The 13,432-nt window shown below is 42.1% G+C and overlaps 1 protein-coding gene across 1 annotated transcript in view; it reads right to left on the reverse strand.

Moving 5' to 3' along the window:
- Positions 1 to 13,432, reverse strand: part of DNAH3 (dynein axonemal heavy chain 3) — a 198,960-nt gene that overhangs the window by 123,749 nt on the left and 61,779 nt on the right. The window contains exons 19-21 of the mRNA XM_059036889.2: positions 10,379 to 10,590; positions 6,232 to 6,323; positions 2,233 to 2,347 (exon numbers count right to left, since the gene is read on the reverse strand). Of these exons, the coding sequence (XP_058892872.1) occupies positions 2,233 to 2,347; positions 6,232 to 6,323; positions 10,379 to 10,590 (419 nt within the window). The remainder of the gene's footprint in view (positions 1 to 2,232; positions 2,348 to 6,231; positions 6,324 to 10,378; positions 10,591 to 13,432) is intronic.

Consider the following 13,432-nt stretch of genomic DNA (forward strand, 5'->3'; position numbering starts at 1 on the left):
TTGCCAGGAGAGCCAACCCTTTGATCAGAGGGTTGGAACTTTTAGTTCTACCATTCTGACCTCCTGGGAGGGCAACAGGGATAGAGACTGAGTTCAATCACCAGTGGCCAATGATTTAATCAATTATGCCAAAGTAATGAAGCCTCTATAAAAACACAAAAGGAGGAAGAGATATGGGAACATATGTGTATGTATAACTGATTCACTTTGTTATACAGCAGAAACTAACACACCATCATAAAGCAATTATACTCCAATAAAGATGTTTAGGGCTTCCCTGGTGGTGCAGTGGTTGAGAGTCCGCCTGCCGATGCAGGGGACGTGGGTTTGGGCCCCGGTCCGGGAAGATCTCACATGCCACGGAGCGGCTGGGCCCGTGAGCCATGGCCACTGAGCCTGTGTGTCCGGAGACTGTGCTCCGCAACGGGAGAGGCCACAGCAGTGAGAGGCCCGCGTACCGCAAAAAAAAAAAATAAAAAAGATGTTTAAAAAAAGAATTAAAAAAAAAACACAAAAGGAGAGGGTTCAGAGAGCTTCTGCGTTGGTGAACATGTAGAGATCTGGGGACAGTGTCATGCTCAGAGAGAGCATGGAAGCTCCACACCACTTCCCCATAGGCATTCCATCTGGCTGTTCCTGGGTCCTATATCCTTTTGTAACAATCCAGTGATCTAGTAAGTAAACTGTTTCTCTGAGTTCTAACAAATTAATTGAACCCAAGGAGGGTGTCGTTGGGACCTCCAATCTATAGCTGGTTGGTCAGAAGCACAGGTGATACCCTGGGCTTGAGACTGGCATCTGAAGGGGGGTGAAGGGGTTCACAGTCTTGTAGGACTGAGCCCTTACCGTGTGGGATCTGATGCTGTCTCCAGGTAGATAGTGTCAGAGTTGAGTGGAATTGGAAGGTACCCAGCTGGTGTCAGAGAATTGAGTGGTGGTGTGGGAACTCCAGCCACCTACCCCAAACACACACACATTGGAACTGAGTGACCAGAAGTGTACCAGTGTTGAAATGCACTGGTTCAAGAGCTGACGGCCTGCAGTATGTGAGTTTCTGCCTGTTGCCTCCATGATGTACAGCTCACCCAAGCAGCAAGTCCTCCTATCCATGGCCCATCCCAAGAGCAAGCCAGACCCCAGAGACGGCTGAGCAAACCCTTCAGGTTTATGCACCTCCACAGGCACTCTGTGAACTTGTATGTTTTCTACAAGTGCCAGTGACAAGAAAGTCTACAGCACTGCTCTTCAAAATGTGGTCCAGAGGGCTTCCCTGGTGGCGCAGTGGTGGAGAGCCCGCCTGCCGATGCAGGGGACGCGGGTTCGTGCCCCGGTCCGGGAGGATCCCACGTGCCGCGGAGCGGCTGGGCCCGTGAGCCATGGCCGCTGAGCCTGCGCGTCCGGAGCCCGTGCTCCGCAACGGGAGAGGCCACAACAGTGAGAGGCCCGCGTACCGCAAAAAAAAAAAAAAAAAAAAAAAAAAAAAAAATAAAAAAATAAAAAAAAAAAAAAAAAAATGTGGTCCAGAGACCACAGCTTCAGTATTATCTGGGAGCTTGTTGGAACTGCAGAACCTCAGGCCCCAGCCAAAACCTGCTGAATCAGAACCTGCACTTTAGAAAGATTCTCAGGTGATTTCTGCACTTAATACAATAACACTGGAGAAGTGCTAAGTATTGTCTACCTCAGGTATACTTCTGAGGGACCTGGGGTGCCCTCCCAGGGAGATGTTAATTCAGGAGGCTTGCTCCGCTCCTTTTCAACAGAAATCTTGTTGCTCTGAATCAAAAGGCCTTTCTCATTTGAAAATGCATCCCTCTACGGTGTCTGGGAGGAAGGCTGACTGGCACAGGAAGGCGGACAGGAGGAAACAATCTGATGCAACGGCACAGTGATTATAGACAATACTGTATTAAAAACTTCAACGCTGCTAAGAGACTAGACCTTAATTATCCTACCACAAAAAAGGAAGGATAACTATGTGAGGTGATAGAGGTGTTAGCTAGGGTGGTAATTATACTGCAATACGTCAAAGTATTACATCAACACACGGTACACTGTAAACTTACACAATGTTATATGTCAATTATATCTCAATAAAAAATTTTAAAACAGATTAGTTAGAGATCCTTCTTCTTTGAGCTCTGTTGCGGTTCTGAAACAAATCCCTTCTGTAATTTACTACATAATAAATGGGCTGCTCTCAGGGGGCTGAACAGTTGGACTGAGACTCACGGTGTCCCTGTACTTCATGAAGTTGAACGTCATGTTAACCCAGTCTAACTTCATTTTCTCCAAGTTTTTCTCCAGAGAGTATTCCTTACTGGCAGCTGCACCAATGGGCTCCAGTCTAGAGAGAACACAGCAACAGTAACGTCAACAGAGGAGGCCTCAAAACACATCAAAGGAGGAATTTCAGCTCAGCCATTAGAGAAATTTAAAAAGCCTTTAATTTTACTAAAATGTTTACCATCCTACTCTAATATTTACCAGCTATCTCCAGGGTTTCTTTACACTTGGCACTAGTGACTTTTTGGGCTGTGTTATGTGCTGAATTGTATCCCTCCAAAAATCGTATGTTGAAGTCCTACCCAGCAGTACCTCAGAATGTGAGGTACCCTATTTGGACATAGGGTCTTTAAAGAGGTAGTTAAGTTAAAATGAGGTCATTAGGGTGGGTCCTAATCCAAAATAACTGGTGTCCTTATAAGAGGAGATTAAGACAGATACGCACAGAGGCACAGAGGGAAGACCATGTGAGGACACAAGGACAAGGCAGCCATCTGCAAGTCAAGGAGAGAGGCCTCAGAAGAAATCAACCCCCTGAAAACCTTGACCTTGGACTTCCAACCTCCAGAATTGTGAGAAAATAAATTTCTGTTGCTTAAGCCTATGGTATTTGTTATAGCAGCCCTGGAAAACTAATACAGGTTGGATAGTTCTTTGGTGTGAGGAGCTGTCCTGTGCACTGCAGGAGGCTTAGCAGCATCCTTGGCCTCAATCCACTAGACGCCAGTAACTGACTCCCCCAGTCCCCACCTCTTGCCAGCTGTGCCAACCAAAAATGTCTCCAGATGTTGCCAAGTGTCCCCTGGGGGTGGATACCCCCAGTTGAGAACGACTGTTTTAAGGCCATCAAAACAAAACTTCCTTTTTCCATTTTCATTTACTCCTTATTATTCCTATTTACTTCAGAATTATTATTGACTTCTTATTCAGGTCTTAGACCTTCTGTTAATTTATATGACGGCTTTTTTCCCACTACCTGTCCCTACCTTTTAAAAAAACACCTGCTATCTTCCTGATGCACTGGATCCATCCATCTACAGCCCCTCTGTTCTATAGAAAGGGGGGGAGGGATAGAAGGGGAAGATAAATTCCTTTCTTCTTGTTTCCACAGGAGAGCTGGGTACTAAATGCAGGCGTGGCTAAAAAATTGGGAAGCAAAGGTTTTGGAGGGAAAAGGAGGGATTATTCTTTCTTCCTCAGCACTGTCTTTCATTGTATCCTCGACCATCTGGTCTTTACTTACACGTCAGGAAACTGAAGCCCAGAGGAAGTAAGTGACATGTCCAAAGCCACACACACAGCTGGGGAGTGCCAGAACCAGCTCCTCTGACTCCTAATCTGGTGTTTCTTCCTGCCCTACTATGTGCCTTCTCCTCTCTCTTTGTCAGAGAAGCAAAAGAATTGCTCACATGTGGTCAGCCAAACAGCTCAACTAAATAGAGCTGAAAACCCTCATCTAGCCTCATGTAGGGAGGTAGAAGAGGCACGGATAATGCCAGACAATGACTGATCAACACCTCAGCAGCATGGTCTTCATTCTAAATGTGGCCTTCTTGGGAGACAACCAAAATGAGCGTGCATATAGAGAACAATAAAGGCAGGAGCCAATCCAGATGAGTATGAGACAAACAGGCTGGCGGTGTGGCCATGACCAAGTCACTTGACAGGCTTTCGGTCCCCATCTGCTCATATCAAACATTGGTGGTATAATTAAATAAGATAAAATGCTTGTAATGTGCCTTATAACTTATAATTATGCAAATAATTGCACAGGGGAGGAATTAATGAGGTTGGGAGTCCATGAAGTATATTGAGTTGACCTTATCCAAATGTACTCAAGATGCTCACTAACTGTGGGCTGTGATAAAACTGCCTTAACTATGGGATAGTGGGATACAAGGAACATCACATTTCACTAATAGGTAGCAGCTGAGAACTTAGACGTTAACTCAGTCCAGGTTACATGCCTTACCTCATAATCCTCACAATAACTCCAATCACCCAACTACTATTATTATTTCCATTTTACAGATAAGGAGACTGGGCACATAGAGGTAAACAACTTGGCCAAGGAAACACCACTTCTAGATTTGTCACAGCTGAGCACATGTGCTTTGTATCTGCTCAGTCTGTCTCCTTTGATGGGTTTATCTTTTCAGGCAGTACAGGGTAATGGTTAAGGCTCTGAAGTTAGCTAGCCTGGGCTCGGGTCTTGGTTCTTGTGACCTCTGGATATTTGCTTAATCTCTCTAATCAATTTCTAGAGCTGGTATTTCTTGGGAACATCTCATTGGGGAAATTGAGGCCCTTTAATAAAATAACATAAACCTGGTAAAAATGCATGTGTCTTGTATGATATCACTTATATGTGGAATTTTAAAAAATGGTACAAATGAACTTATTAGCAAAACAGAAATAGAGTCACAGATATAGAAAACAACCTTATGTTTACCAGGGGGGAAAGGGGAGGAGGGATAAATTGGGATATTGGGATTGACATATACACACTACTATATATAAAATAGATAACTAATAAGGACCTACTGTATAGCACAGGAAACTCTACTCAATATTCTGTAATGGCCTATGCAGAATCTAAAACAGTATGGATACATGTATATGTAAAACTGATTCACTTTGCTGTACAGCAGAAAGTAACACAACATTGTAAATCAGCTATACTCCAATAAAAATTTTTAAAAAATAAAATAAAAGCCTGTGTCTGCAGACCTGCTCCTTAAAGAGGGACAGTAGTGGTGGTATTGGGGGTCATCACAGTATTCAGGTGGCAGACAGATTTGGGGGCCTGGAAGGACCTGAGATTAGGTTCTTGCTCTGCCCCAGTATAAAGGAAGGGCTTTCAAACTCTAACAGGTATCATTACTGCCTAGAGCAGCGCTGTCTATTCGAAATATAACCTGAGCCACATATGTCATTTCAAAGTTTCTGGTAGCTAATTTAACACAAGTAAAAAGAAACTATTTTATTTAACTCAATAAATCCAAAATATTATCATTTCAACACACAATCAATGTTTAAAATAATTAGATATTTTGCTTTTTTCCCCTCCTTAATAAGTCTTTGAAATCCAGCCTATATTTTACACATTCAGCACATCAAATTCAGAATAGCTACATTTCAAAGGCTGAGTAGCCACACGTGGCTAGTGGCTCCTGTACTGAACAGCGCTGATATGGAGGATTTGTTTAAACCCAGATTTCAGCTTTCAATCCCCCGAATTTCTGATTCAGCAGATTGGGGTAGGGCCTGAGAATGTGCATTTCTAACAAGTTCCCAGGTGATGCTGATGCCTCTGGTCTGGGGTCACAGTCTGAGAACTTCACGTGTTGCGTGAGCACCAAACCCAGTTGCCTAACAGGGTCTCTAGTCTTAGCAATACATCTCCCTATGCATCACCCTGAAGGAAGTGTGGAAAAACAAACAGCGTCCTGAGAATCTCTGGTCCTGAAAACAGCAGTTCAAATAGTACAAATTCTCACATATGAACTCCAGGGGCATTTGGAGAAGGAGAGAAAGCAAGTGAAGAGATCTCTCATTTGAACATATTTCATGAAATTTTAGAGCTCAGAGAGCCACTCCTGTTTGTTGCTGTTGTTTGTTTAAAGAGGAAGAAACTGAGGCCCAGAAATGTGAAATGGTTTTACGCAAAGTCACTGAGAGCTGGGCTTGGAGCTCAGGTTCAGAGAACTATTTTTAAAAATTTCTTTTTGAAATAAAATCTCTGACTCAATTTTCTAGTCATAATCTGACATCAACTCTGCAGCTGGAAATGAAAGCTTCACCAGCAAGCAGCTAGTCAGCTGAAGTAGAGGTTACCCTAAACCAGAATGAGAAAAGCAGCCTGCTGTGAGGCCATTCAGTCATACAACTGTGAGAATTTATAGACACTTTGACGAAAAAACTTTCTGAAGGGAGAAGCCTTACTTTTCAATGAATTTTCCAAATCCAAATTCCAGCATATTTGAGAGGCAAGTCCTTTCAGTGGGCTTTATTTCACAGCCGACAATCTCACTAATCTGCAAAGAGAAAAACAAGTGTGTATTGTCCAAGGTAGTGTTGTCCAGTAGACTTTCTGTGATGACTGAAATGTTCTATATCTGTGCTGTCTTGTGCAGGAGCCACCAGTCACATTCAGCTGTTGAGCACTGGAAAGGTGGCTAGTGTGACTGAGGAACTGATTTTCAAATTTTATTTTACTTAATTTATATTTAAATAGCTACATGTAGCTAGTGGTTACTGAATTGGACAGCGCAGGTCTAAGGTTTTGGGCAGTGGCCTAGGGCCCACTCTGCATTGTGTCTGGTTTGCTGGGGGTTGTTCTCCCACCAGGAATTAGCATAATGCAAACTTGTGGGCACCTTACAGGCTCACAACCAGGTCTGGTTTGTTTTTGTGCTCCCAGGGCTGACTGTAAAACCTGGTCCATGACAGAAGCTGCTGTAAGCATTTGCTGAATAAAAGGAGGAAGTCATGAGTCAATGGGACAGGTGGATTCCCAAATCCTATGATCTGAGGATGTTGGGAAGGAGGAAGGACTCCCCCCACCAAAATCTTCCTTTCCAACCCAGTGTGCTAACTTGTTGGAAATGTTAGCACCTGTGCCCATTCCTTTGGTAAATATTACCCCAACCTTATCTTTTAAGTGAAAATATCCCTGTGAAAGGTGTGATGAAGTCTCTGATGGCTTTGAACATTTTTCTCAGGGACTGAGAGATCTGGGCAGTACGAGGGTTATGTGTGCTCAAGAAGAGCACAGGGGTTAACGGGAATGAGACTCTGTAAAAAGAACCTCACTTACTGCCCAGTTTTGTCTCTGTCCAGCTCCAGCAGGACTAAAGAATGTCAGAGCAGGAAGAGACATGAAAGTCCCATCATGTTCTGTCTTATTCAGCCCTGTGTCCCTGGGGCTACTGATATGCAGTAGGCAACAATAAGCACTTGTGGAGTGAAAGCATGAGTGAACCAGCTAATTCCAATCTGGGTCCTGAGGTCACCTGGAGGACCACTGAGGTAATGGAAATAATAAAACTAATTAACATTTATTGAGGGCTTATTATGTGGTAGGCTGGTTTTAAGAGCTTTATGTACTTATTTCATTCTCCCAACATGGTGAGGAAGGTACTGGTATATTATTATTCCCATTTTACATACAAGGAAACTGAGACAAAGAAATTAAGTTTATGATCATCTAGCTAATAGACCATAACAGCCATTGCAGAATTGGGACTTGTATCTGATTCTGACTCCAAAGCTCTCATCCATCATACGCTAGTGTTTCCTGCAGGTCTTCTATGTATAACTGTGCAGATTATATACTGCATAACTCTAGAAAGTACAATTCCCACTGTAGTGCACAAAAATAGCATTCCCTAGAGCATAAACTGCACAATTATTCCTGGTGGCCCAGGGCTCTCATTTATTCTCTAATACCTGCAAGTATGGCTTAGAACAACAGACTAACTATCTCTAGGATTAAATGACATTAACTGTGTAAAAGCACTTGGCATAGTAAATACCTGGCCTATGGAAGGACTCAGAGATTTGTAGTTTTATTTTTTAAATCGCTTTTGTTAATTATAGAGATTAACAGGCATCTGGTCTAATTCTAAGAAAATGAAGTTATGCTGTCCAATATGTAGCCACTAACCCCTTGTAGCTACTGAGAACTTGAAATGCAACTAGTCCATATCAAAACGTGTAGGTAAAAGCACACCATATTTCAAAGACTTAGTATGAAAACTGTAATGTAAAAGATCACATTAACATTTTATATTGATTACTTATTGAACTGATAGTGATTTAGATACGTTTGGTTAAATCTGTTCATACAAGGTTCATTCATAAACAAGGTTTATTTCACCTTGTTTATACTTTAAAAAATGTGGCTACTAGAAGTTTTAAAATAATACATATGTTCATAGTATACTTCCACTGGGCAGCAGTGTCCTAGAGGCCAGCTTTGGTACATATCAGTAGTGTTACCTTGTTCCATCCTGTTTTACACCACAGTAGCAATAAAGTCTATGTCTCAAATACGGAGACTAGCCTTTCCTGCTTAAGTTCTGGGAAATGGTCAGAAATCTCAACACAACCACCTCATGACCACAGAAGATCCATTTTGTAGTCTTGAGAGCTACAGGTGGTTTAGCCTACAGAACCCCCCTGCCAGAGCCAAATCTGTGCACAAGGATCTCCTGAGTTAGGCATTAGAACTGAGAATGCTTCCCCAAGCCTGGGGCTGTCACTGGGCGGGCTTGTTGTGTGACCTACAGTACAGGCAGAAATGGGCTCTGAGTGGGGGCAACCCTGAGGGTACCTTGTGGCCTTTGTCCTTTCTGAGCTTATCTTCAACAGTTTAGCCCATTGAGATTCCACTGTAGGTGCTCTTTACTCAGGAGCTAGCTACCTTTCCTCTTGCCTATTAAGCGGAATATAGCACATTCCATTCTTATCTATAGCTCACTGCCCCCTACTGTCCACTCCCTCTCTCTGACCTGATATTTCTTGCCCCCTTTTCACACATCAAGGCTGAGTCAAAAGCACCTAGATTCCAATTCTCTTCCCCACTCCTCACTGGCCACGTGACAATTTATTGTCCCTACTTCAAAGGGTTTTTGGGAGGATGAAATGAGAGAATCTGCATAAAGTATATAACAGTACCCAGTACAAAGTTGGTACTCAATACACTTTAGCTATTATTGTTATTATTATTTTAAGTCCAGGGAATTTTTTCCCCCAATCTGTCCATCTAAGTGGCCTATAAATGAGAATTATTAATGTCCAGGAATGGTTGGGATTTTCAAAGTGCCCATGTGTGAGAATCCTGTCATCACAGGGGGAGCACCAGACGGAGGGGATGGCTTTCTGAGCACCCCTAGAGCACTGTTTAAATGCCATTGATGAGGGCACTTTCTATAATGTCATCTCATGGAGAGACCTAGCACTGCTGGAGGGCACCTGTCTACCTAACTCCCTAAATGGTCAAAGTTCTAGTCAGGCTAGATCCGCAGGGAGAGGCACCCTATGAGTACCAAGTGGGGGCAGCTGCCGCTGTGCAGATCCCTCTGCTGGGGCAGTTCAAGACCCAAAGTCTACCAGGTGAACTTTGCTCTGACTTCTTTACATCTTTGCTTAAGTCTTTAAGCAAATCTCAAGGCTTTCTGGGAAATTGAAAGCAGCTCCTCTCTACAGAAAAATCTTGAATCTCTCATGTATCAAGATCTCTGTTGTCCCAGGGAGATCAAAGTACTCCTAATGGTTATGCTCTCAGACTGAGTCCTTCTAGAGACAATGTCCGCAGTCTTGTGCATGGTTCCCGGAGAGAGAATTTCAGGCCCAGTCAGAGAGCAATTTGCCTACCGAGAGCCAGTCTCTTCCTCACCTCCACACAGAGCAATTCCCTGGTAGAAGATGTTTCAAGGCCATTGTTAGCTCTTGAATGTGACAATTATTTTAGAAACACAGTGAGTTTTCTTTCTTCCGTTTAGTATTCATACTACATTTATCACCTTCACACTTGGTTGCTTATAAAAATCCCATCATTTTTAGGGAGAATATTTATTATTCTCATTTATAGACTCAAAGGGCTGAAAAAAGAGTGCAAAATTACTTCTGAATATAGCCTCCTGGTTGAGGAAGCTGAAGTAGGAATCATCTGACATTGTTAGGAGCCCCCAGGGATAAATGTGATTTACTCTTTTGTGTGGCCTAGTTTAAGGAACAAATCCAGGCCCCTTCCATTGTAATTTAACACCCTAATCACCCTTTAGGATGCAGAACAGCCATTTGCTTAGGAAAGCAGATTAGGAGAGCCTCTGTGGCCACTGGCTAGAACAATACTCAACCACCAGCAAAGGGGTCCCCAAAGAAAAGGATAGGCCTGTTTATGTGGAGAGGCAGGAAGTTCTTCCCTTCCTTCAAGAGACTATCACCCCCTTTACTACTCCCTTGGCCTCAAGTAGATTCTCCTTTTAGAGAGAAGAAGCTTGACCCATTAATGGTTTCTGCCTTCCAGAGGGCTACCAGGACCAGGGATGGGCTGGGCTGGCTGGGGGTGGGCAGTGACAGGGACCTGCTGCCAGTGCCGGTCTTTCATTCCTGGGTTGCAGGAAATGCTGAGGATAGGGATGTGCTGCTTGAATTTATCAATCTTGATTTTCACATTCTCTGCTAAGCGCCTGGGTGCAGGCACGTCAGCTAAGGTCTTGGTCAATTTATATATCGTCCTCCACATATTCTCTATTTTCTCCGCGATTTCCTCAGCATTCAGTGAAAAGAGGGGTCCTGAAATAGAAAAGATGGGGTGAGGGAAAGGTCAGATCACCAAGTAGTGTTAGTCACATGTACCTTTAACTCCCTGAATTTAGAACTGTGTCTATGGTATGGATATTGGAACAAGCACAGGCTTTAGAGTTGGGTCTGAAACCTCTATTTAGCCAGTGAAGCCTTGGGGATACTGACTGAACTTTTCTAAGCCTCAGCAGTCTCACCTGTGACACAGGGGTAATACTGGATACCTTGGAGGGTGACTGTAAAAACTACATGAGATAAGTAAAGTGGCTAACATATTGGCTGGCACACAATGCAAGAGTAGTTTCGGAATCAATTGTTAGTATGTTATAGATGCTATTATAGAAGTATCAAAAGGTGCTTCACAAATGCTGTGAAATATTAACAACTGGGGAATGTGAATGAATAGGGACATAGGAATTAACTGTCCAGTTCTGACAGCTTTTATGTAAGTTTGAAATTATTTAAAAATAGATTATCTTTAAAACAGAAAATGACACCTCATTTATAAAAAAAGAAAAAACACTTCACCAAAACCTTCATTCTCTTCTCCTCCTTTTCTTTTACAGGTATCTTTTAGCATTTGGGTTTTCACATTCAGTCTTTCCATGCTGCTGCTTCCTTCCCCTTTGTTATTTCAAATTAGTATTAACTCTTGCATTATGATGTTGCTAATTAACTCAAAAACACTTTTCTTTCAGGGCTGCCAAGACTAAAAATAGATTCATTCATATACCTTCATTAATGCTTTATCAACCTAACATTTTTTGTTAAGTAATAAAATATTAAAATTTTTTAAAAAGAAGAAAAGAAATATGTATGACTTCCATACAATATATAAAAAGAATAATACACCATGTCCACGTGGGGTTTACTGGTGGAATGCAAGGTTGATTTAATATTTGAAAATCAAGCAATGTAATATACCATATTAACAGTCGAAAAAAGGAAAATCACATAATGTAAATTGATGCAGCAAACGTATTTGACGAAATCCAAATTCCATTCATGATAAAAATCTATAAACAAACTAGGAATACAAGAGAACTTTCTCAATCTGATAAAGGGCACCCTATAAAAATCTACACTGACATTACATTTTTGTATATATTAAATATATATAGCTTTTTATACGCTAATCATACCAAAAAAGTGGTTTAAAAAAAAAAAAAGCAAAAACCCCATTATACTTAACGGTGAAAGATGGAATACTTTCTCCCTAAGATCAGAAACAAGGCAAGGATTTTTTATTCTCATAACTCAATTAGCTGGAAAAATCCCAAAATACTTGGAAATTAAGCTACATACTTCTTCACAACACGAGTCAAAGAAGAAATATCAAGATAAATTTTAAAATATTTTGAGCTAAATGAAAATAAAAATTAACATCAAAAGTTGTGGGATGGGGCTTCCCTGGTGGCACAGTGGTTGAGAGTCCGCCTGCCGATGCAGGGGACGCGGGTTCGTGCCCCGGTCCTGGAGGATCCCACGTGCCGTGGAGCGGCTGGGCCCGTGAGCCATGGCCGCTGGGCTTGCGCGTCTGGAGCCTGTGCTCCGCAGCAGGAGAGGCCATAGCAGTGAGAGGCCCGCATACCGAAAAAAAAAAAAAAACCAGGAATAAGACAAAGGTATCATTATTACTACTGTTTAATTTGGAGGTGCTAGTCAACACAGAAAAGTGAATTTTAAAAGGGGTGTGAAAGTGATAAGGTAAAATATCCTAAGTGTATAGATACGATCGAGTACTTCAAAAAATAAAAAGCATCAATAAAAATATTATTCAAAACGGAAAATTATTTAAGTAAGGTGGTTTAGTAATAGAGAAAAAGTGGGAGAGCAAATGAATAGCCTTTTATAAAGTAAGGAATTCAACTGACCAATTTTTTTTTTTTTGGCTGCACGGCATGCAGGATCTTAGTTCCCCGGCAAGGGTTGGAACCCGTGCCCCACGCCTGCAGTGGAAGTGCAGACTCTTAACCACTGGACCACCAGGGAAGCCCCAAGAATGCTTTTTAATAATGAAAAAGCATACTTAAACGTTGTGAAAAAGAAAATACCACTTTAAACATCAAATGAGCAAAAAAAGTTCTTAAAGCTATTACTTCCCAAGTTTGTTAAGGGTATGAGGAATGCGCCCTCAAATACTGCTAGAAGAATAATAAATTAAAACATGTAACTTTTCTGGAAGGCAATACCAATAACAAAAGCATTTTCTAAAATCCTAATAATTTTTATTACATCCCTTTGATCTAGCCGTTTCACTTTCGGTAATTTATCCTAAGAAAATGATCATTATTGTATACTGAAAATTGGCAACAAAGATGTTCATCACAGTTGTTCTTATAATATCAAAGCACTGGACTTCCCTGGTGGCACAGTGGTTAAGAATCCACCTGCAAATGCAGGGGACATGGGTTCGAGCCCTGATTCGGGGAGATTCCACATGCTGTGGAACAACTAAGCCTGTGCACCACAACTACTGAGCCTGCACTCTAGAGCCCGCGAGCCACAACTACTGAGCCTGTGTGCCACAACTGCTGCAGCCTGCATGCCAAGAGCCCGTGCTCTGTAACAAGAGAAGCCACCGCAATGAGAAGCCCATGCACCGCAACAAAGAGTAGCCCCTGCTCACTGCACTAGAGAAAAGCCCACGTGGAACAACGAAGACCCAATGCAGCCAAATATAAATAAATAAATTAATTAATTTAAAAAAATATTGAAGCACTGGAAATAAGCTAAAGGCTCAACCCTGGAGGTCTCAGATTTTGTCCTCTGCTCCTAAATACTCTGCCCAGGTGATGTCATTGATGGTTTTTAATTGTACTCTTACATATCA

The sequence above is a fragment of the Kogia breviceps genome, chromosome 14, assembly GCF_026419965.1.
Source record: "Kogia breviceps isolate mKogBre1 chromosome 14, mKogBre1 haplotype 1, whole genome shotgun sequence".
Taxonomy (NCBI): domain Eukaryota; kingdom Metazoa; phylum Chordata; class Mammalia; order Artiodactyla; family Physeteridae; genus Kogia; species Kogia breviceps.